At 43.1% G+C, this 23,168-nt stretch overlaps 1 protein-coding gene across 2 annotated transcripts in view; it reads left to right on the top strand.

Annotated features, from left to right (window-relative positions):
- Positions 1–23,168, top strand: part of astn1 (astrotactin 1) — a 299,205-nt gene that overhangs the window by 113,644 nt on the left and 162,393 nt on the right. For both annotated transcript variants that reach the window (XM_084008564.1, XM_084008565.1), the window contains 3 exons: positions 363–513; positions 14,933–15,099; positions 18,941–19,135. In XM_084008564.1, the coding sequence (XP_083864690.1) occupies positions 363–513; positions 14,933–15,099; positions 18,941–19,135 (513 nt within the window). The remainder of the gene's footprint in view (positions 1–362; positions 514–14,932; positions 15,100–18,940; positions 19,136–23,168) is intronic.

Genomic DNA, 23,168 nt, shown 5'->3' with positions numbered 1-23,168 from the left:
TTTATTTCAAAGCAGGATGTTGATGCAGCACTTTGACACGTCGTCTCTTTCCCCTCTCGCAGGCATGGAACACCATCTGAAGAAATGTGACGTCTTAATCACCTTTAATAAAAGCAAACTGCATCGCTGGCATCACTGTTTAAATCCTGAATTTCACTCATTGGCTTGTTTAAATTTGATACAACCGTTTCCAACCAAACGGCATCATGGCAACCGTTGACATTCTGCATTACCACGACCAAATATCATATCACTAATCCGGATAATACCCTAGTAATTATTGGTGACAGTCTCCCATTGAAGACTCATTGCTCAGTAGTAATTGCAGCTAAGCGAGGCTCCTCTGTTTTCTGCTTGGACAGGGAGGAGTTGATGATCAGTTCCTCCTTCGACTCCCTGGAGGTCCTCCTGGACTCGTTCGGGCCCGTCAGAGACTGCACCAAAGACAACGGAGGCTGCAGCCGCAACTTCCGCTGCATCTCCGACCGGAAGCTGGACTCCACCGGATGCGTGGTGAGTCATCTCTCTCTTTTACAAAAAAAAATAAAAAATCCATACATTAGCTACAGCAGCAGAACACGACCGTTCCCTCAGATCGCTCTACTATCAGCACAGGTCCTTTTGTGATACGATGTGAGCGCATTACCTCCAAGCCGCAGGGATTTCTGATTCATACGGCTCCTCCCTATCGTTCATATCCCGACGTTGAGGGAGTAGTCGGTTTCTTGGCCGTCTGTGTTCAACGCCATCCATCCGAATACATATTCATGAAGGAATCTGGAGGTCGAGATGACCCGTGTCAAGGACGAGCAGCACACCCGCACCCAGTAATGTGTCTGAGTAGACGGCTTGACTTCGCCCCTCGTCTCCTACGCCTCTTTGGCCCGACAACACATTCGTTACCTCCAGGTGCTGCTTAGCAACCAGCAAATGTTGCAGCCAGGTTTGTTTTGGTCTCCATCTGTCAGGGACTCAGCGATACCGTCCTCGTTATTTGCAGAAATCTCAGTACCTTCTGCTAGTGTTTTGCTTCTCCTAAACCCCCACCCCCCTTTTCTATTGATAAGCTGTCATGCACCCCCCCACTTTACAATTAAATCTCCTTTCAAGTACTTTGATGCAATTGAGTTGAGCCTTTCAGGTGGGCTCGGGAGATGCTATTTATGCAATCCAGTGTGCTTCATCCTATCTCTTATAATGCACCTCGAGGAGACCCAGAACAGCTCGTGAGATATGTTAAATGGGAAAATGTTTCGTTTATGGATGAGAGCGTACACGCATGCAATCCAAGCAATTAAACACGTAGGCGGTACGGTCAACTTTAACACTCAGGATGTAAATGTTATCTTGACAGCCGCGCAAAACACATGGAGTACAATTATTGATCACCGCCTCGCGCTTTCACCATCATCGGACTTTAATCAATAAGTCTGAGCATGCAGGCTAGGAAATCAGTATTCTGTACGCTGCAATACATCATAATTTAGTGGAAGCAACTAATCTTTTCCTCATTAACTCAACATAAATGTATAGGTTTTATTAATTTCAAGTTAATTAAATTGAACCTTTCTGGTTATTATTTTTGAACCACTTCAATACTGAGTTGAATGAATAAACTGTGGAGACGCCGCTCAACTGATTAAATTAAGTTACTGAAGAAACATGATCAGCATGTGAACAGACCTCCCAGCATGCAATGTTGGAAAAACTCTCCAGACATGCATGATGGGAACTTGCTCTTTGTGCTTGTTGAGATGTTTCTTTGTGACGAACGGTGCTCACCACGATGATGCTGAGTCATGAGTTCATAATGAGAACAAAGCTGAACTTTCCATTGTGAATAACAACTTGTGAGTTGGATCTCTTTAGTCTGCATTAAGCCAATATATTTACTTTATGACGAGGCTCCTCGGGTCCACTTCCCGTAGTGTCGATCGCCCACTTCCAATGCAAAATCAAATGAATCCCTAATTTGATGCTCATTAGATCCCACAGCCACATGGGGACACCAGTCCGTCACTGTCCGTCATTCACTTTCCACTGGAGTTAATTATCAGACGATGTGGACACACACACAGGACCTTCACCCAGGAGACTGCAGTTTGTGTCCTTTGTAAAATCAAAAGGCAATGTTGACTTATTCTAAATTATGTCTGTAACTTAAATAATGTACTTATTTTAAACAAAGCAATGATGGTTTGCTAAGCCTAAATAGGCAGTTGTGTTGCGTTAGTGTTTTATAATACATTTTTGTTAAGTTTTATTTCAACATACAATGTTGAATGTTGTTAAAAACTGGGACTGTAATCCTGGAGACGATACGGTTTCGTTGGAAGGGAAGCTGCTTTGGTCGAAGATGGGGTTGACTTCGGCATACGTCAGTGACATGAAAAAGTCCACTAAAGTGGTTGAGCGTTCACTGTCTGGTGACCATGGATGCATACCAGATTCCATGGCAACACGCCCCAATAGTCACTGAGATCGTGAGTTTTAGTCCCGACCAATTACTGTCGACAGTGACTCATTTTTTTGTCGGTCTGTTGATACTTCAAGTGGAATCTTGAACAGCTACGAGACCAGTAAGCATCCAGAATATCAGCCATTGGTACTTCACTGATGTAATTAAGCATCTGAGCTTTTTTGAAAGCTTAGTTGAGCCATTCATCCAACCAATAAATAAGCAAATGCTCAGAATAACACCCCTTTTCATTTCCTGTGGGCTTGTAAATGAATTACCGCCGCTGGAAAGCGCCAGCCATTCACAGGCATCACAAATATCTCACTTGTTAGTAGAACTTGTTAGTAGGTACGCATTGGACCCTGCGAATACTGTCCGCTATCTGAAATTGCTTTATACCCAGCCTGATAGAAGCCACCGAGTTGCAGCGATGTTGCACTGGAATGTCGGAGACCGAAAATATCCATCCAATTCCTGTCTCGTACAAGAGATAACAGAGGGGAGATTTCCAGCCAGAGCTTTAAAGTCTCATGTGGCGTTTCATTATGTTTTACTTCTATCTTGAATATGTAAACCTGCCATTCGGAAGGGACGTGTGTTACACTGTTACATATACACATGTTAAACACTTTGGAAATGAGTCAACAGACTGTTTTTCTCTCATCAGTAAAACAAACAGAATGTTAGCCCTAAAGCATCCCCTGCTTTCTGGTCTGGTGGACTCTAAATGGACCATAATGTACTAAATGAACATCATGCTGGATTGAAGAAGACTTGAAACTAGAGATTGAGACCATAAACTCATGTTTACAATGTTTACTGAGATTATAAATCAAGACAAGTAGGACCATTTCTCATAGACTTCTATACAATACAGAGAGTCGCCCCCTGATGGCCAGCAGAGAGAATACACGTTTCTTACTCTTCAGAACCGGAGGTTGCTGCCTGGTTATTATTTGCAGGCTACACTTACCACACCCATATGAACATTCAGGCTGCCTCATGTGGCTCAGAGGTGTACTGCATGTGTAAATGTTAAACAAAAGACTTTTGAAGAAGTTCTGCACTTTAAAGAGGCGAGCCTAATAAAAATCTCCTGCGACCCTGTAGTGGGAAAGCACAAAACGACTTCTGATATTTTGTAATAACAATTTTCCCTTTACACATTACATCTGGTTGTTTTGCTTGTATTCACCAGCATCTACAGAGCGGCTTCTTTATGCTACTGTTCTTTGCAAATCCTTGATTATTTAAAAAGCTTCACAAACAAAACGCATTTCTTCGCTCTGAAATTATTCTCACATGGATCCAAAAAAGAAACAAAGAGATTTCTTGCCAACGCTTTGAGGTGTCATGAGACTTTTCTTTTGTGTTCTATTCTATTATTTATTGTCCTGTTTTATTTCCATCCCTGTGAGCATGTCGGAGAATAACTTTTTTTTTTCAAGAACACTTACGGGAGGGGGGAGACATGATAAACTGTTGGATAGATGTTGTGAAACTCAATGAATTTGTATGCAGGACATTTAAAAAAAAAAGGTTTGTCATCAGCAACAAATCATATACAGTTTATATTGAAGTGTAACAGTCAGTTAAAATTGTATTGACAGTGTATAAGCATGAGAGAGGCGGCCTGGTACTCAGATCATATCACATCGAGGCAAAAACACTTCCTGTGTGTGTGATGTTCCACCCGGGTTGCCTGCTATCTGAAGTGCACTTTGCAAGTCAGCAAGTACGCCTCATACTTTATACATGTGCATAAAGATATTATGGGAGGATATTGCAAATATTGGCTGAGTTATGGTAGGTCTAGTTTGTGCACTCTGCTGGATTTAAGAGCTGGTTTGCCTGTAAAAAATGATGAGCGGCTGCAAAAAGCACAAAGGAAGATTGTGGTTCCGCACAACTGGACCTAGAGACATCCTATGAATTAGACATGTAATTATTATTGTTTTTCTTTCATTCCTAAAGAAAAAAAAAAGTTGGGAAACACAGTTTACACCATTGCAGCAAACACGGGGGGATGGGGAGTTATGGTTTTTTTCTGTTCAACGGCTCATTATACCTGGTGTTTGAGACGTGCAAGGACGGGCTGGTAATTGCATTCTTTTGATAAGACATCCGTTGCACGTGGCTGCCTTTATCTCAGAAATGGAACACAACATCAATCAAAGCTGCCCCGTTCCCTTCACCTGCCCCTCTCTCTCTCTCTCTCTCTCTCTCTCTCTCTCTCTCTCTCTCTCTCTCTCTCTCTCTCTCTCTCTCTCTCTCTCTGCTTTCTTTAACAGTGTCTTCTTTCTGCATCTTCTATTGGCATCCCATTGATTTTTCATTTTCTGTTTTTCTTCCTCATTCACATTTAATACGCCTGCATTGCAGTTAACTCAGTAATATACCGTAATATAGTGTTGGACTGAGACCTGGTCCTGGTCCTGGACCTGGATGTGCATTCTGCTGGATCCACCTCGACGTCGTTAGCTGCCGCCGCGTCAGACTGTGGTTACACGCACGCAGCGAGCACAACCTGAACGGAATTGGCAGCACAAATTTGCCTTGCGCTCTTATTTATGTAAATGTGGCCCTGAACGTTCATCATTATCTATCAGGGAGGAGACACAGATTGGAGGAAGCAGGTGAGTTAAAAGACGGAGCCTTCCAGCTTTTAATGCAACTTGGTTGGAGAATGTTGTGGAAGCTGGGTTGAATTTTTCCAGATTTTTATTGATCTATATTTCTTGTCCTTTGAAGAGCGTATCACACTGGGGACATTATTTTCTTGTGATTAAATTGCACGTCAATATATTTCACACAATTTTACACAGAAAGCATATTATTATAATTATTTTTATTAGGACCCCAACACCAACAACGTTGGTCAGCGAAGGTCCTAACGAAATAGAATAATTATTATTAGTTATGGAAATTAATTGGCTTTCTGAGGGCCTGAACTCTTTGTGAGACGTAAATAAGATCAACCACAGTGGTTACCTTTCACAATAAAAGCCCAAAACATGTACACTCTGTAGCTGTTTACCGGAGGAAACACTTTGTGATAATTCAATGCCAAAATACTCAGACGTCAATATTTCGCATCAAAGGTCTCACTGCTGTCTTTAAATTGGTTGGTATTGTGTTTGAACACACACACGTACACACACACACACACACACACACACACACCCCCGGCGCTGTCCATCACCACGCGCTGCCGTTGCATATATTACTGTGTGTTTTAGTAATTATCTTGTGACTGTCAAGCTTATAAATGAGCCTCTCATCCGTCTAATCAGGGTGGTAAACTGGCCGGGCCCCAGCTCTCTTGATTCCCCCCTAATCAATTAACACCTTGTCTGAGTCCTGGCGCTGCCAGTAGCTGTCCTGTCTGCACTTAATATCTTTCCCCGCGTGAGAGTCGGCTGATGCCGGCGCTCTGCGCTGACCGACGTGCTCCGTCTCGCTGATGTATGGCGTTCCCGGGGAGAGGCGGTGCGTGGCGCCCGTGGGAAGGCGAAGGCTAATCATCACAGGGTGATGTGAGATTAATTAGCTTCGCCTTGTCACTTTTTTTCCATCCTCTATAAAGATGGCGGAAAACGAGGACGCTGCTTGGCAGAGCGGATTGCTACCCGGATAGAACGATGCATAAAACCAGCAGAAGTGTTGATCATTAGGACGTTTTTGTATGTGTGATTTACACTGTTGGAGAGAGGAATGTTTGCGTGCCAAATATAGAATGCAGGCGCCTGATTAAGGCCGTGGTGGCGAGGGCGAGGGTGCCGACGGTCGTCGGATTCCAAGTCTTGGATTTTAGCCTTTGGATGTTTTGTTTGTTCCAAGTTACTAAAAATGGCTTCTTGTTTTCATCCCCGTTGGCTCGGACAGGAAATGTCACTCGAGGACGTTGCACTTGAAAGTATGTGTATCCACGTCTTTCCTTTTTTTAGCTCTAAGAAATACGAAGGCCAGCGTGTTTTCCATCAGTTGGAACTTTTACAGCAGGTGTTTTACTTGCTGAGCATCGTCTCTGATCACAATGTTTCAGGTTGAATCAACGATTTCAGTACGAATCAAACAAACATTCCACAGCAAATAAAAAGCAGGATGTTTTTTTTTTTATATGATTTAATCCCAGTTTAACCTGAAATCATGTTGCACCAAACTTTAAATGTTTCTAGAAATGAAGTTTAAGATTAAATGTAGAATTTATACTCTCAACGATGCTGCTGAACTTCCCTCCAGAGACCAGATCAACCAGGAAACTGTTATGGAGCTCAACAGGAAGATTACACCAACAGGCGGACTTTGTTTTACCTCATTGGTTATATTTTCCTGTTTTATTATCTTCCACTATTTGACCATAGTGATCCATTGAAACCCAGCCTACATACTGGGTCCCCACAGCACCAAAATGTATTTATTTTTTTCATTTCTTTCGGGTAAGCAGGGATCTACATGTTGATATTTATTGAAATCTCAGCTTAAATGAACCTCCGTTGGCCTCAGAGTGTCATTTTGTCCTTCAGCCCGTGTTAGGACACTTATCTGCTTATCACTTGAAATGACAGCTCATAGTGTTACACATTCAGCCAACAACCACAAACCCCGACAGTAGCAGAAAACAAAAGCAACGAGGCGAGCTCATCAACCGCACGCTGAGTGTTTATGTCGGTCCACTCGCCGGATCAAACCAGGACACGTCACCTTTCATTAAAGCCCACACGCGGACCACCGGTGCGATGCTAGTCCGAGTCGCACACAGAAATGACAGAGTGTGAAGTACACGTGATGCACGAGACGACGGGAGGAGCTTTTTTTTTTTTTCATAACAATTCTGGACGCCACCTCTTTGCGTGCCGCAGGCCGGAGCAGTTCTTCTCACCACTTTGTATTGGCGTACTTCCCCTGAGGCGGCAAAAAACAATCTCGACCGGGATCACATTTTGGGACACTAAGCAGCGTTGAGCCGAGTCAATACCTGGCACAGATCGAGCTAGACCTCAGCCCTGAAGAGGAATAGGAGCACATTAGATTGTCACTACTGATGTTTTCTCTCCTCGGGTCATCGGATTTATGTGCGTGTGCGTTTAGACTCCGACGGTTGATAAAAGCATCTGCTGAAGGTCACCTACTGCAGTATAAGCACACCTGCAAACTGGTCACCTTTTGGCTACAGTCACCTTTTTTATGTCAACCAGGGTAGTAGAAGTGAATGAAGAGGGTTTTAGTTTTGCATGTTGTCACCTTTTTCACTTCTCCAGAGTTTGTAGGTCTGATAAGGATTCATACGAAAATGAAATGTAATATGCTCACAAAGTCGTCTTCTACGACGGCATATTATTTCTGTTGAAAAATAAAACGGAGCCGAGAGAGGGGGCAATATCGCAAATTTGCGAGTTTATAAAGTCATATATTTACGATGCTAACAACCGGCATCTATGCTAGCTAGCTTCCCATGAATTGTTGGTTTTATTTATATGAAGCCAAATTGTCATCTTATGGGTGTTTTGTTGATCAGGCGGTCGGGCTAAGACGCTAGCAATAAGTTTCACTTGTTGTCATAGCAACGGCAAACATCCAGTGTTAGCGGAACCAAGCAACTTAATTATACCTGCTATATGTAAATGTAGCATGTAGAAATCATACACCTCATTTCATACACCTGTATGTAAACATGAATATTATGCAAAAAGAAAACAAAGGCGAGAGAGGGGGGCAATATTCAGAGACAAAAAGTTACAATTTTGCTTTGCTCAAGTTTTTTTTTCCTACAGTGGCCCTAATACGCCGTTGTAGTTTTTCGGTTATTATAACGAGTTTTAAAGAAGAAGAGGAACATAAATGATTTTTAGATACAATCAAGAGGAAGCTACTGAAGGAGAGCTGTGGAGGTTACACGGGCCAGACATTCATTATTCTGTTGTTGGCAACACACTATTGAAGGCATTGAACTTGACATTTCCTTGCACTAAAGGGACATAGAGAGAACATGTCCTCCACACTTTGTAAAATCCTGTCTTTCTTTTTGGTCTCAACCACGTGTGCAAGTTGATTTACTTCAAAAATCAAAGTTAAAGCTATGGTCTACATTCTGAAAATCAGTTGAGCCTCTGAGACAGATTTGAAAAAAGCATCCTTGCTGCTAAAATCCAGATGAGAGAAGAGAGGAGGTGATACGCTCAACTGCATCACCTTTAATCGTTGCCATTTGCTCGCAGTAATATGGCTTCAGGAGGATTTATTTGTGTGGTGCGGTTGAGGGAGAGACGGAGAAGACGTGTTTTTATTAAAAGGCCGTCTTCATGTCAACTAAAGTTCTTTACTAAGTTGAGCAAAAGAGCAGCTGAGACTCCTCTGGTTGCTAAAGAAGTCTGATTGTATCGACGTCTATGAGAAAATGACCTGACTCCTGTTGAATTACTATCTCGGTAAACATTTAATCTACCGGCGAGCATCTGTGGGATTGTTTGCACACCAGTGTTTATTCGTATGCAGCGTCCCTGACCTGCTTTTGACTTTGACTCTGTAACCTCAGTAATCCTGTAGAAAAGTCTGGTTCCTCACAGACCAAAGAGAGTCTGGATCCACAACACCTCCTTAGTTCACCCAACCTTCACTTTCCACCCAGTAGAAGTGAAGCTCGTCCTTTTTAAAACTAATGCAGCTCCCTTTAGTTAGGAATTCTGCTCACAGGAACATGTTTTGCTTTTTTAGCTTGGCAAAAAGTTTTTATCACAACTTTACAGGAAACTAAAAATGATCTCAAAGTCGACGGGGCATAAAGTTCAATAAATAACTTTCCCTTTTTGAAATATGACTGCAGTTCAAAGAGATGTTTGACCGTTTAAGTTTTAGATGATAAGTGTCAGATTAGATGACGCTAACTATTGGCTCCAGCGCTCATTTAGAGAACAGACCTGGGGTCAGAGGATATGATCTTCCTCTTTAAGGCGGGTCTTCAGTTGCACCGCGTCCATCTGACCCCCAGCGCTTTCCCTGTTGTGCGTTTTGCACTTTGCTGCGGAGGAGGTGAGAGGGGTTAGCGAATGTCCAGCTCTTCTGCACTCAGCTTACCCACCATAACATCCCCGGGGGACCAGACTGAGGGCCCATCACTGACCTTTGACACAAACTGCTTATTTCATCAAACTGGCCGAACAAGAAAACTCTCCCTAAAGACAACTTTCTCTATTTGGAAACATGAAAGGAAAGTGGAAATGTTGGAATCCTTTTTTCTCTCTCAGGCTCTGAAATGTGATTCTTCTATCAGACCTCTTTAGAGTAGATGAAGTTTCTCTCTGAAACTTTCTCTCTCTACTGAAGTGTACCATACAGCAACATACAGCTCTGGCATTTGGACAAATAAGCACCGCTGTCATTTCTCTGGTGAGGCCGGTCTCTAAATGAGATAAAACAACAGCACAAGCTGCTGAATTCATCACAGTCTTAGCAGGCGCAGAAACATAATCAGGCATTGATATACCGTTGAAACCCTGAAGCTCCTCCTGACACGACCTTTTCACTGGACGTACACAGTGTCCAGCTAACAGAGATCATTGAAATGATTTTAAAATGCCATGCCTGTGTAAATGGCTCAATATAAGTTGAAAAATATCTTGAAATGTTGTTGTATTTGCCACGTTAAAACCATCACAAAATACCCACCACAGCCTGACGTAATGCATTAGTGAAACACCAACATGATGACGTTCATGAAAAATGATTGAACTGTGTTTTTCAAGTCAAATGAGTCAAAAACTTCTCCCGTCCTCAATCATTGTGTTTCTGCACTAATCTCCAAGTCATTTGTAGGAGAGCAGCTTATCCGACTGCTCTCGCTAGGATTTGTTGCTGTTTGGAAAATCACTCAGTGCTGATTTCCTACAGGAATTGATCCTCATTCAGCAACGGGATTAAGAGGCCTGGTGGCTGAAGGGTTCTCCAGAACTGGTTAGCATCCTCTGCAGCATACAGTCCTCTCCCAAACCGACCTCTTTAACTCTCCAACATGAATGATTAGGAGCACTTGGCTTTCAAAGACCCGTTTGTGAGTGTCTGTAGATGTTCATTATCTCGTGACCACTTGGAGATGAAGATCTAAAACTGGAACACCATGATCTCATTGCATTTTGCTGCTGGGGAAAAGCTGATAGTGGTGGTAGTTTGATACAGAAGGTGGTTCATGTTGTTTATGTTTATGGTGTATGGTTTATGCAACAACATGTTTTAACATTGTGAAACAGCCACATTTAAGGCAACAAACGTATTTAACATTGTGAAACGGCCAGATTTAGATTTAGGCAACAAAAGTCATCTCTGCATGCTCTTTTTCACAACCTTTGTTTTCATCATTATAAGAAAGGGCTGCAAAGAATTCTGCACTTTAAGAAGGCAAAGTGGGTCTGATGTAGAACCTTTCTCGAGAACAACCTCGAAGACATATCGGCGAATTGTCAGTCATTCAAAAGGCTTTATAATGTGAACGTCTGACCTGTGCTTGAAGGCGAAGGCAGGCTGAAAGGCTAAAGCTTGAAGGTCCACTATTGAGGCTGTGCGGGAGTCGACCACCGAGCTCCTGTGTGAACACGGCTCTCCTCGGCATTGAAAGGCTTTTTGAATTGTGCAACACGACGTGTTGACCTGCAGGGATACAGAAGCTTGTCAGTGTGAAAGGACGTTGATGTGTGAAACTTCACTCAAGGGTACTTAATGCATTTTTTGCCCCATATGTTGTATCTGAAGTTGTTTCTGCTTCGAGCTCCCACAGAGCTGCTTCGACTCTAAATAATGTAGAACGATGTGAAATGGAGGCATGATTTAAAAGTTAATATGTTTCTTAACCTGGAGGGATTGAATCACGGTGAAGTTGAGGTTCTCAGCCTTTTCATCTTGCAAAACTGCTGTCAGACATCGACTTCCGAGATCATTTTCGATGCGACTGCAACATATAAACTAACCTTTCATGTCCGTAAATCACAGAGGTTTTAAATCAGCACCTGTGCCCGCTCCTGTTAATCTGGATTATTTCCTCGTCATTAAAAATTCAACCTTTCACGGACACAGATTAATTCCAAACAAGACAACCGGGGGAAAGTCGTTTTTTTTTTTTTTTAATCGGATAACATTTGAAGTGTTTGGGGACTGTTCACTTGGGGAGTGGTTTTATTCAAAGGATTATCAATGATTTACTCCGGATTATAGAGCAGATTTGTGGAAATCGCCAGTGATAACAATCCACAGACAAAAGGCTCTGGCAGCCGTATATTCCTAATGATTATCATCCTACAGATATTCACGCTGTGCCGGCATCCGGAAGCCGAGTATGGCCGTCAATATCTCCAGCTATCTGCTGTTGGCGAGCTTCACCGCAGCGAGCCGTCGATACTAATGCCTCTCGGTCTGCACCGCCGCTCCACACATACCATCGATTTCACTTCCGGGGATTTAAAGATCCCGTGCCACAGATGTGTTGGGAGATTTCATGTCTCGTGTGCTCTCTGCATCACCGGTAATAAATCATTTGTCACAATGGCCCCTCACGGACTGACAAGATCAATATGGGTTTACTGAGGGAGCGACACCAGGGACTCATTCGCCACGCGTCCCCGGTCTCTACTGGTCCCACCACAGTTATAGGACTGGTGCCTGCAAAGCAGTAATGCATGGCATCAATCACCTCCCAGCACTTTGAAACAATGGGAGTGGAATATAAATACAATAACACCAGTACACTGTCAGTCATATTTCTGTGGGATTAAAAACATGATCAAATAATAACTTGAAAGTTGAGCTGAAGCAGTATTGCTAGTAGAGGACATTTCTTCTGTATTGTTCTTCCGTAAGGATTTATGTCACGGTGTTATTGGTTGGAACTCAACACATTGGATTTTGTTTTTTTTCCGCATATATTGTTAAATATATATGTTGTACTGTACTACCAATTAAAGGTGCCTCTGTCATCTCTTCATTATTATACGTTGTTATGGGGAAAAGTAACCACATGTTATGAAAACGTATTATCCAAAAGGCAGTATGCTAAGTTAACAGACATGTAAGTAGAGTATTTGTCTTGTCATACTCCTCATTAAGGCCTTATTACCAAACCACACACAGAGTCTCATTTAGCTCTTTATGTAAGTTTGACTTTGTTCCAGTTTGCCAGGAATTCAAACCTGATATCAACCAACGAGCCGATCATTCAGGTTCCCTTTCAGCTCTGCAGCCTCTGCTCTCCCGTCGGCCCTGCATTCACTTTGGGGGGGTGCCTGGTGTCCCTGAGCAAGACACCTCCCCCCAATTGCTCCTGACGAGCTGGCTGTCGCCCTGCGTGGTTGACTCTGCCGTCGGTGTGTGAATGTGTGAGTGAATGGGTGAATGTCAGTCATTGCTGTAAAGCACTTTGGAGAAAAGTGCCATTTACCATTTACTTTGACCTCTCCAGACCCGGTCATTCCCCATCTCTCCACCAGATGTCCTCACCATGTCACCTGACGGCCACACCCACCAACACACCTGCTTCTCACTTCCTTAGCTCCTCCCCATAATGCATTGCTCTGGAGCTTCAGCTTCTTGCCCAGATCCTAATCCTTGCTGGTTGGAATTGTTTGCATGGTAGGACTGAAACATGTAAGCCTGTTGATCATAGTTTCTAGTAGGATCAAATTAGTGTCAACATGCAAGTGAAGATATACATGTAATGAGTGAAAACTGATGGCGTCCCTGGTACATGCTAATATATATATTTTTTTATATTTATTTAAATAGCTTTCACTTAATTGACAGAAACAGGAAGTCAGGAACAAACACGCAAGCTTAATCAGCCAAATGAGCCACCTGGACCGTCTGAAGAACACAGTCGGCCCCTAATTGATCAAATGAGCTGTTGCTGGTTCCTGGGAGCTGATGAACCGGCTGCCTGGTGTCTGCTCTGAAGCTGCGGTGCCTTGTTAAAATGCAATCCATCAACGTTTCCTTTTGAAGTTATAGCTGACAGAGAACATAATGTGAATCTCACCTGACGGGTCTCTGTGGAAAAAAGAAACTGCTTGGGAAATCCTGAAAAAAAGGAAGAGGAAACCAAGGTGAAGTCGGGTCTCACCGCTCTTTGCCAATTTTTTTATTTCCATTTTTTTCAGTCAATTTATGACACTCATTGATTTCCAAAGTAAATAATTCCATTTGACCAAATACAAAAGCACTCCTTTCTGGATTCTGTATGGACATTTAAATGTAAACCGACAGTACTGCCCCCCCTCCCCCCATAACAAGGATTCCATTATAGATGACGCTGGTTGTCGGACATTTCATCACCGTTCTTGTCAGTCAAGCGGCGGTCTCTGTGCAAAGGTTGTTTTCTTTCCAACATGTACGAGATGAAACTTTCAAACTGCGTTCTGTGAGAACTGTGTTTAGATGATGGTGATGAATGCAGTGATGGAGGCTGAATGTTGAATGAGTTGAGCTGGAGAGTTAGTGGAGCAATAGTCTGCCTTAAAGACACATGGAACCGTGATCACGTGGTTTTCTGATGCCTAAATGTGATCTGTGTGTCTTGGATTGCATCCAGATATTCCTGGTCCCCAGAGAATTAAAGCTATGGTCTACATTCTGAAAACCAGTTGAGCCTCTGAGACAGATTTGAAAAAAGCAGCCCGCCCCCCCCACGAAACCCCTCCCCTCAGTGTTCCACGATTCAACGAGGCGGGACGACAAGGAGCAGGGCAGACGAGGGGATTGGATGGAGGGTAGGAGCCAATGGGAGCTTTCCGGAGCAATGGCTCCCATTGGTCAATTTCTATGCAGGCCTACGGCTCATAGACTGAATGGATTTTTTTTTATTCCAAATCGTAGACCATAACTTTAAACTTCGGTGATCTCCTGACTACTTTTTATTAACGACCAACATTTGTTTTTTCAAAAGAGGTATCTTAACAATCTTAACTAAGTGGTGGATTTCTGTTTGATTTGGAAGCAAAATTCTCATTCCAACTATCAAAGGGGAGTTCCCCTGCCGTGTTAATGATTGGCTCAACGGTGCAATATGATGTATTATTGCCTTTTTCCAAATTACTTCCTCTATCTTCATTTCTTTTAAGTGTGGTGTACATAAGATTTGACACAGATCTTTTTAATTGGGTCATTTTAGTATTCCTATTAACTTCTTTTAAAGATGAGTCTTTTTCACCTTTTCGCTCCTCCTGCTGTTATTTGGGCATTTGACTTTTACATGAAACATCCCGCCATGTGCAGCTTTTGCAGCCTAAGCTCAGTGTTCACACGGGCTGCACTAATGGAAACCGAAATCTGACTGTTTAGATTCTGTGGCACAGATGTTATCGGGTCTGTTTACCTGGCCCATCTGGGATTAGTGCTAATGTGGCAGCTTGTCACAGTTTAGGCGGCTCTAAGGACGCCGTAAAAAATCTGTGATCGCTCGCATTCGTCATTTTTTAAAACCACTTCCTCCTCCCACAGTGCCCCCCGGGGTTGAGTCCTATGAAGGACGGGACCGGGTGCTACGACCACCACATCGGCATCGACTGCTCCGACGGCTTCAACGGAGGATGTGAGCAGCTGTGTCTCCAGCAGCTGGCTCCTCTAGAGGACGACCCGACACTCTACAACATCCAGATGTTCTGCGGGTGAGAATCGCACATTTACCACTTTTAATCGTTTTTTTACTGTCAGTATATTTTTTCAGACGACTGCTGTCCTGTCACGCACGTGGCATCTAGTCACGTAAGCATTGACAGGCAGGCAGGCTAATTATTTTCTCCGGTCCGACTTTTTTGATTGGACGGCGTTTTTACAGTCCTGCCACGGCCACAGATTCCAATACTTTTTATTTTGTTATGTCAGAGCATTTAATGTATTCATTGCTTTTGGAATGTTACGAGGATTTCAAGTGATATAACAGAACGCGTTTCTGAATAGAATCACCTCCTCAGCCTTTAAGTACTGGATTTGCAAATGAAGCATTTTGACTCTTGATGCTTAACAAGCCACTGGAAGGAATGTTTTGGGGCTTTTTTTTTTAGGATTTCTGTTTGTGGTTTGTTTTGATTTTTAGCAGGACAACAGAAAAAAACAACTACTGACCTGAATTGCATAGCGACAAGGTGAAGGGTGATCTATTAAATCCATGAAAGCGGGATCCAACCAGGGGGCAGATACACGCATTCTGTTTTTTGGAAACGGCCTTGTTGGAAAGCTAGAAGGACCCTCCGAGTGCCTTATTAGTTTTCTTTGTGTTCCTTCTGAATACTGTTCTTTGCTCAGGAGGCCTTGACAAGTCTAAATTCTTGAAGGGGGGGACATCGGATAGGTACTTGGAATGTTTAGCTCTATAACACTGAGCCCTGGCAGGAATCCTCCGCTGACATTGTTTACACCTGCACAACTGAGCTGATTCTCTGTCTGCTGCTGCCGGCGTGGGACTCCGTCCCAAAGTCAGACTCTTTGTTCACACGGGAGAAGAGAAGCCGACAAAGCATTCCACCTCCTTCTTCTGCAGCTACATTCTTCTTCTTGATGAGAACAGAGAGTGTTGGACTGCCGACGGGCTGCAGTGTGCACCTCCGACGACTACGTGAACACTGGGAGGAAATAAGCAGCATTCACTGTCACATTTAATTCTCTACTATATCATTATGTACAACAAACAAAAGTTGTTTGATTTACTCCAGCGTGAGCAGGCGGTTTGCATAATCCAACCAAAATTAAAGAAGTTTCTTACTGTGCAATGACAATAAACCCTTTGAATCTAAATGGAATTCTAAAAGTGGAGACAAGTCTGTGTGTTTACGACGGTCTCATGTGGAGTTTTAATATCTAATTGTATTATTTAAACTTGTGCTTTTCCTTCTGTAGCTTGTTCAGTAAAATACTAGATAAGCCAGATGTATAATTGAGCATACTACTACTAAAAGGAGAATATAATAAAGGTGCAATGCTTATATTTCAGCCAGACACTAACCTTTTTTAGGATACTTGTTACACAAACAAAGCAAACTTTAATTTTATGGATCAAGCATGTATATTAGTACATACACGGCCATGTGTACTAAGCACACCTGACATTTCAGCACATTAAAGTTCATTAAATACACTTTAAATTGTGCTTTTCTACAATTTACAGGGAAAAACAACTATTCTAATTGAAAAACAAAAAGCTGCTGTTTCTTGCAGTCATCTTTAAATAAACGTGGTGTTCCGGGCTCGGCATGCAAACTCGGGTTTTGTTCCCAACAGTAGCATTTTGTTGTCGTCACTCTCCGCTGTGCAGATGCGGCTAAGCCTCCAGCAGGTCCCACCGGAGACCGGCATTAGCGTTGAGACATTTGGCATCCAGAAGAGAGCTTCCCTCAGCGTAAATCCCTGACAGATCGCTCTCTCTGTTAACCCCCATTCCCCACATGTTCTTTTCTCTCCTCTGCTTGGTCTCCCTTTGATTCATTTCACAGAGTATATTATACACCGAGATGTCAAAACATCATCAATATGAAAGAGCTTTGAGAGGACTCTTGTGTTTCTATCTTTTTTTGGGGGGGGAGATGGAGGATTTTGTGACAGTTGAGTAGAATTGATTTAGCTGGTTCTACACTCTTGAGTGTTGAGGTCTGAGTTCTGCATATTTTGAACCGGGTGAAAATGTGTTGGACAGTATATCAGAATAACCTCCTGACTGCTGACAGGCTGCTGGTGTTCATCCAGGAGCGGCATTTAAAAGTGGCTGGCCAGGATGCCGGAGTGGTGCACTTCTGCAGAACTTACCCGATGTTTGTGCAGCAGCATGCGATCTGTTACAGTATGATGTCATTATCCATATCTAGTAAATGGAATGATAATTAATTTAAGTGTTCGGGCTGACCAATTTGAAGAAAATTTGTGTTTTTTTATTTTTCCCAATCAATAGTGAGATGAAGATATATGTACGAGGAAGTTACGTAACATTACTGCCATTTCTTTACTTTGGCTTTGAATATATTTTGACCCCGGGCAGCAACCTCACTGGATCTGGATCCATCTGGATTCTGGTGCAAAGTTAGCCTCATAATTCAAGGTCAACTAACTGTGTTGGTAGCATGGTAGTGACCTGTCAATCACCACGTGGCCCCGCCCCCTAAAACACCCCCTGCTTTCTGGTCTGGTGGACTCTAAATGGACCACAATGTACTAAATGAACATCATGCTGGATTGAAGAAGACTTGAAACTAGAGATTGAGACCATAAACTCATGTTTACAATGTTTACTGAGATAATACATCAAGAGAGAAGTAGGACCATTTTCTCATAGACTTCTATACAACCATAGAGGAGTCGCCCCCTGATGGCCAGCAGAGAGAATGCAGCTTTAAGGACCTTCAGTGTTTGCAAGCTGGCGTAAATCTGCCGTTAGTAAACATGAATAATTCCCATTAAGAACATGGGCCAGTGGAGCACTTCAGCCTTTTTTCACTCATGGAAAAAAGTACGTTAAAAATTATAACAGGAAAAAAAATATTACACATTTTTTCCACAGATGGAATAATTTTTATTATATATATTTAACAAGGAAGTTATATTATTCTGGCAAATGTTTTTTTTTTTACCTTTCCTTAAATCGTAAAAAAAACAGGAGAGAATTCAATTTAGATCTCACCAATTATTTTACTTTAATTCAGAAACAGTTAACTATTCATTTGAACGGAGCATTATCACACATGCGTTTTTTCCTACATGAGTATGACAATAGAATCAGGCAGCTGCTTGTTGTTGACGTCCTGCTGGGTTGTTTGTGTATCGATCAAAGTTGCATAATCGCACAGATCCAAATCAGGATTTTGATGTCAAACTATTATGTTGTAATTGTTGACATTGACTTACAAGCCGTAATGAAAAGCTCCTTTTTAATCCTCTTAGATCACGTCCCCGGTAATCTTTTTAACAACAAATGCCAAAAGAATTAGACATTAACATACATTTTGCCATTTTTTTTCTTTCTGGAAATTCCAAGGTTATGTCCCGCCTGATTAACTATGCATTAGAAAGGGTAAAAAAAGACAAGCCAAACAATTAATGATGGCTCTCATTAATTTATATTTGCACCAAAAAAATCAATACAATCTAAAACCAAATAACCTTTGGCCTTACAAATAAGATACAACAACTTATTAAACCTTCAGTCTGCTTTAATCATTTAACCAAGAAACAGCTGCTTCCTGTCACATGTTTCACACAGTAAAAGCTTTAAAAATAACCATCTGATCAGCACACTTTAATTAAAAAGATATATAAAACCCTAATGAACTTTGACCTGCCATCTGCATACTAATTATGATTTCACCTCAATTATGTATTGCAACAGCAAACACAGAAAAACAAGCTAATTAAGAGACAGTAGAGGAACGAGGAGGTCATCAAGTAAAGTTGCATCACAGTTCTCCCAAGGATGAAAAGCAGGAAATGTAACAACCAATTAAATGAGCTATCGTGTCGCTCCAGGTGCATCGAGGACTACAAGCGTGGTCCAGATGGGAGGTCGTGCCTGCCGCTGTCCGAGGCCTGCATTGAGGGAATCGACTGCGCGGAGGCGGCCGACATCCCCGCCAACCAGACGGTGTTCGGAGACCTTTTCTATGGATACAACAACCACAGCAAGGAGAGCACCTCCGGGCAGATCCTCAAGGCCACGTTCAGGTAGAGCACACCAGCTGGTTGTGGGGTGGACAATGTGGGACAGGGTTCAACCTTTTGTGTCTCAGCAGGGAGACTTTCAACCGGCTGTACTGCCTGCTGTATCTATACTTGGTGTATCTATACTTGCTGTATTTATACTTGCTGTAGCTATGGCTCCACTTTCAGGAATGGCTGCTGATCGACACGTGTTGCATACGTCTTTTATTATTATCTATTATTATATTCAGGCAGATGTCTTCCACATATTGTACTCATATTCAGACAGTAGTGGGTCATGGAACTGTACCTGAACCCCTGGAACACGAGTGTCGTTGGTAAGTTAAGCTAAGCGCTACTTAGCATTAAGGTGGAACGGCTCTCACCAAGGCAACAGTTGAGCCGGTGGCTTGCAGCTAACAGTGCTGACTACGGCAAACGTGCTGATTGAGTTAACACTATTTGCATAAGTTCCATGACCTGCAGTGCAGAGGGCTCATTTAAATGCACAGAAATGCACGACCGGCCCGACTTCGTCAACATAACAACACACACAGAGGGACAGTGACTTCATTCTCTGCTGAGGTATAAATATGACTATAAAGGTGGAATATTTCACAATGGTAAAAAAAGAAACTGTTGTTGTGAGCAAATAATCCGGAGGAAGATGCGTCTCCACGGGTTGTAAAAGCGTATTGATTAAAAGTTTCAGTTTTATTTTATGTACATTCCTAACCAATCAAAAAAGAAAGCAGGTATAGTGAAGAATGCCGCCGTCAGGGATTGTCCTGTAAAACATTTCCTGTAATCTCTGGCAGATACTAGGTGAATACTAAATTAAGAGAAGCGTATGGTGTATGAATACTCAGTCACACGTGTCCAAAGAGACGCCGTTTTCCAGTTTGATGTGGATGGTCGAGTACTTGAAAGGTGGTTAATCATCACCCTCCTCATGCCGCAATGATTTCCATTGAACTCAGGAAACCAGAAGGTCAGCGAAGTCATCTGCAGTCCAGGAATTTAATTTGGGCCGTGCACGGATTCCGCCGCCCGGAGGCAATTCACCCATTTGTTGTAGGGATCCACCACTGGAGTCGGAGGGAGAGACCGGGAGAGGGACGGGCGAGGCATGGAAGTTAATATCATCAAGGATCTGATGCTGAAATGCTCTGATCTCATTTGAAAGTGCTGGTGAATGGAGAGGGGGGAGGCCGACCAAAAGCTTCCTGCTCAGAGGAGGGAGGGGGGGTCTTTGGGGAGGCATGGTTAATGCAAGGTCTAATTATAAGAGATGGCAGCTAATGAATTAAAACTGACCAGAAGCCAGCTTGCTGAAATTGAATTTTAACTGGACCAGATGATCTTTTGAATGTAAAATGAACAGAATTTTTACGGGAAGAGAGCGTGCGGGGTTGGTAGTCAGCGGAGCACTCAGCCTGCAGGGTCGCTTCAGACCTAAAGAACACAAATGGAACCGTGGGAACGGTTTGTTATCCGTGGGAGGCATCCTCCCGGCGCTGCCTGTCTGCTATGTGGCGGTTAAGCTGTCCGCGAAGGAAACTGAATGTCAAATTTAATGCTGCACAGCGAGAATGACTGAGCCGCCACGTCTGCATCAAACGGATGTTTGCCGTGTGTCAAAGATCCATCAGCTGAATGAAGGAGCCATTAAAAGCAAGCACAGAAAGTGCTGCTCAATCAGAGGAACAGTTTAATGTCTTTTTTCAAGAAAATTCTATCCCAATCAACGTTAAAGAGAGCGCTAGTTCACTCACCAATAGACACTATGGGGTTGCATTCATGGACTGTGTGATGTCACCTGTTGGTTTGTGGATTACTGCTTGCTGGTCACAAATTGAAGGAAATTACCTTATTTGGACTGTAGAGGAGCAGCGGTGGGTTTTGCAAGCAATTCAATTCAGAAATAACCAAGCTTAATGATTCTTATTGGCTTTGGTATGTTGCTCTGCGCTAATAAAGCATGCAATGCTGTTGTTGATGTGTTACTTCCAGAAGAAATGTACAATTAACCAGCTTATTAAAAGAAATGTAGGAATCTGCGTTTTTGGAGCCATACTAGGATCTAAAAGTGACTTAACTACATCAAATTTGACCTTTTTCTTTAAAAAATATAAAGAAATCTGTCTTGTGCAAGAGTCATCAACGGAATTGCTGCAGCACTCTTCAAATATATGAAAAAGCAGCAGTAGGCAGAGTGTTCTTTCCCCCTTTTTAAAAGCCGTGCAGTAGATTTATCGGCTCAAATGTAATTCTTCTTTTTGAGAAATCCCCCGAGGCTTTGAAAAAAAGGCCGTCCCTAACGCTGGACTCGGCAGCCGGATCTCTTAATCACCTCCTGTGAGACCGCTCACACCGAGGACCGACGGCTGCACAGTTAAACTGACTGACACCTCGGTGTTTAAAGACTCGGAGTAAGAGGAAGAAAGCTTTTGGGAAATTCCTTTATTTTCTCGCAGCCACTTGTGGCACAAGTCCAAAGCTGAGATGTGCAGCCTTCAACAGGCAGCGTCTCAGTCACCAGCTTTAATATGCAAGCAACCTGTGTCCTCCCGCATCCTTTTAAGATGTTACTGTTTGCCCTTGAGAGAGAGGGGGGGGGGGGGGGGGGGGAATGGTAAGGAAAGCTTTTATGTGATGTTCACTGGCACTCGTACAAAAGGCTCTGCCCTGCTGCTCTGGAGTGGCGCGAAGCATCTGTCTCCGTCATTCACTGATGATGAAAAGTCACATTTGAATATTGTGTAACCGTCAGAGGAGGTTCGTTCTTGCCTCCTCCCACTGTTGTCTTTACTAAAACATACACTTCACTTTTACTACTTCTTGGGTTCTCTCATCCCGCTGCCGCTGCTCCAACAAGTAAACAATCACCCCAGGTGAAATATTCCAATCCTAATGTTTTATTTGTTTGGAGAGAAAAAACCTGCAATGGGGTAAGTAACAGTAGAGATACAGATTCCTTCACTCAATAGTCAGCCGCCTTCATAATACTCCCAGTAAGTCGGTGCAGTCAGGATCAGGATCCGCCATGAACGCACTGAAACATGCAGTAAAGTGATGATGTCACCAAGTAGGTGAAATGGAGCTGAATAGGTCCTCTTTAATTGTTAACATCTCTCATAATGTTATATTCAGAGTTTGGTTGGACTTAGCTCCGCCCTCTTGAGTCACTTCCTGTTTGCGAGAACCCAAAATGCTTAAAACCGTAGACCAAAGGGTTACATCCCCTTCGTCTATACAGTCAGACGCTCTCTCTCTCCCAGAGCTGGTTGGATTCTCTCCACCCAGCACGACTCCCTCACGCTTCATCTGTCAGGCTCAGCGGCCCTGAAATGCATCCGTGTTGTTGTTCCACGGGGGGTGGGGGGAGATCCGATCGCCGGCGCCCAGGAAGGAGGTCCCATCACTGAGGCATCTGGGGCGGTATGATCTGTATTCATATTAGAGCTCAGTGACCGGGTCTCTATCTGCCTGTCTCAGCGGGGAGCTGGTGGACTCCAGTAATGAGATGTTAAAAGCTAACCTCCTCTCATTACTCCTAACAGCGTCCCCCCCCCCCCCTCTATTCCCCCTGCACACGACAAGCTCAGAGCAGCTTTTAATGAATATTTTAGTGCCCTTTGTTCTCTTCTGGTGGCTGCTTGGGATCAATGATTAAGACCACCTGACAACCCCTCCACCTAAACTACTTCATGCAAGCATCTCTTTATTATTATTTTTTTCTTTTTGGCTCACCTCAGCTTATTGTACTCCCAGAATCCCCCCTCAGGAGAGATGCCATCATCGACTCAGTTAATTAAACTATGAAATGTGTCTGAGAGGGATCATGATCGTCACCAGTCACATAATCGGGGGGGGGGGGGGGGGGGATCACGGCAAGGAAAAAACGAGTGAAAGGGTCGTTTTTGAGTTCCACTACATTTCAATGATGACTCAAACAGGTGGTCGCTCCACCTCAGCGCCTACGAGAAGAGGAACATCTTCCTTTCTTTTTTTTAAGGCGATGTTCTGACAGTCGGAACAAAAAGTTTCTTGAACT

The sequence above is a fragment of the Eutrigla gurnardus genome (genome assembly GCF_963514095.1).
Source record: "Eutrigla gurnardus genome assembly, chromosome: 4".
NCBI lineage: Eukaryota > Metazoa > Chordata > Actinopteri > Perciformes > Triglidae > Eutrigla > Eutrigla gurnardus.
Note: the sequence above shows the minus strand (reverse complement) of the source record. Positions and strands in the feature narration are given on the sequence as shown.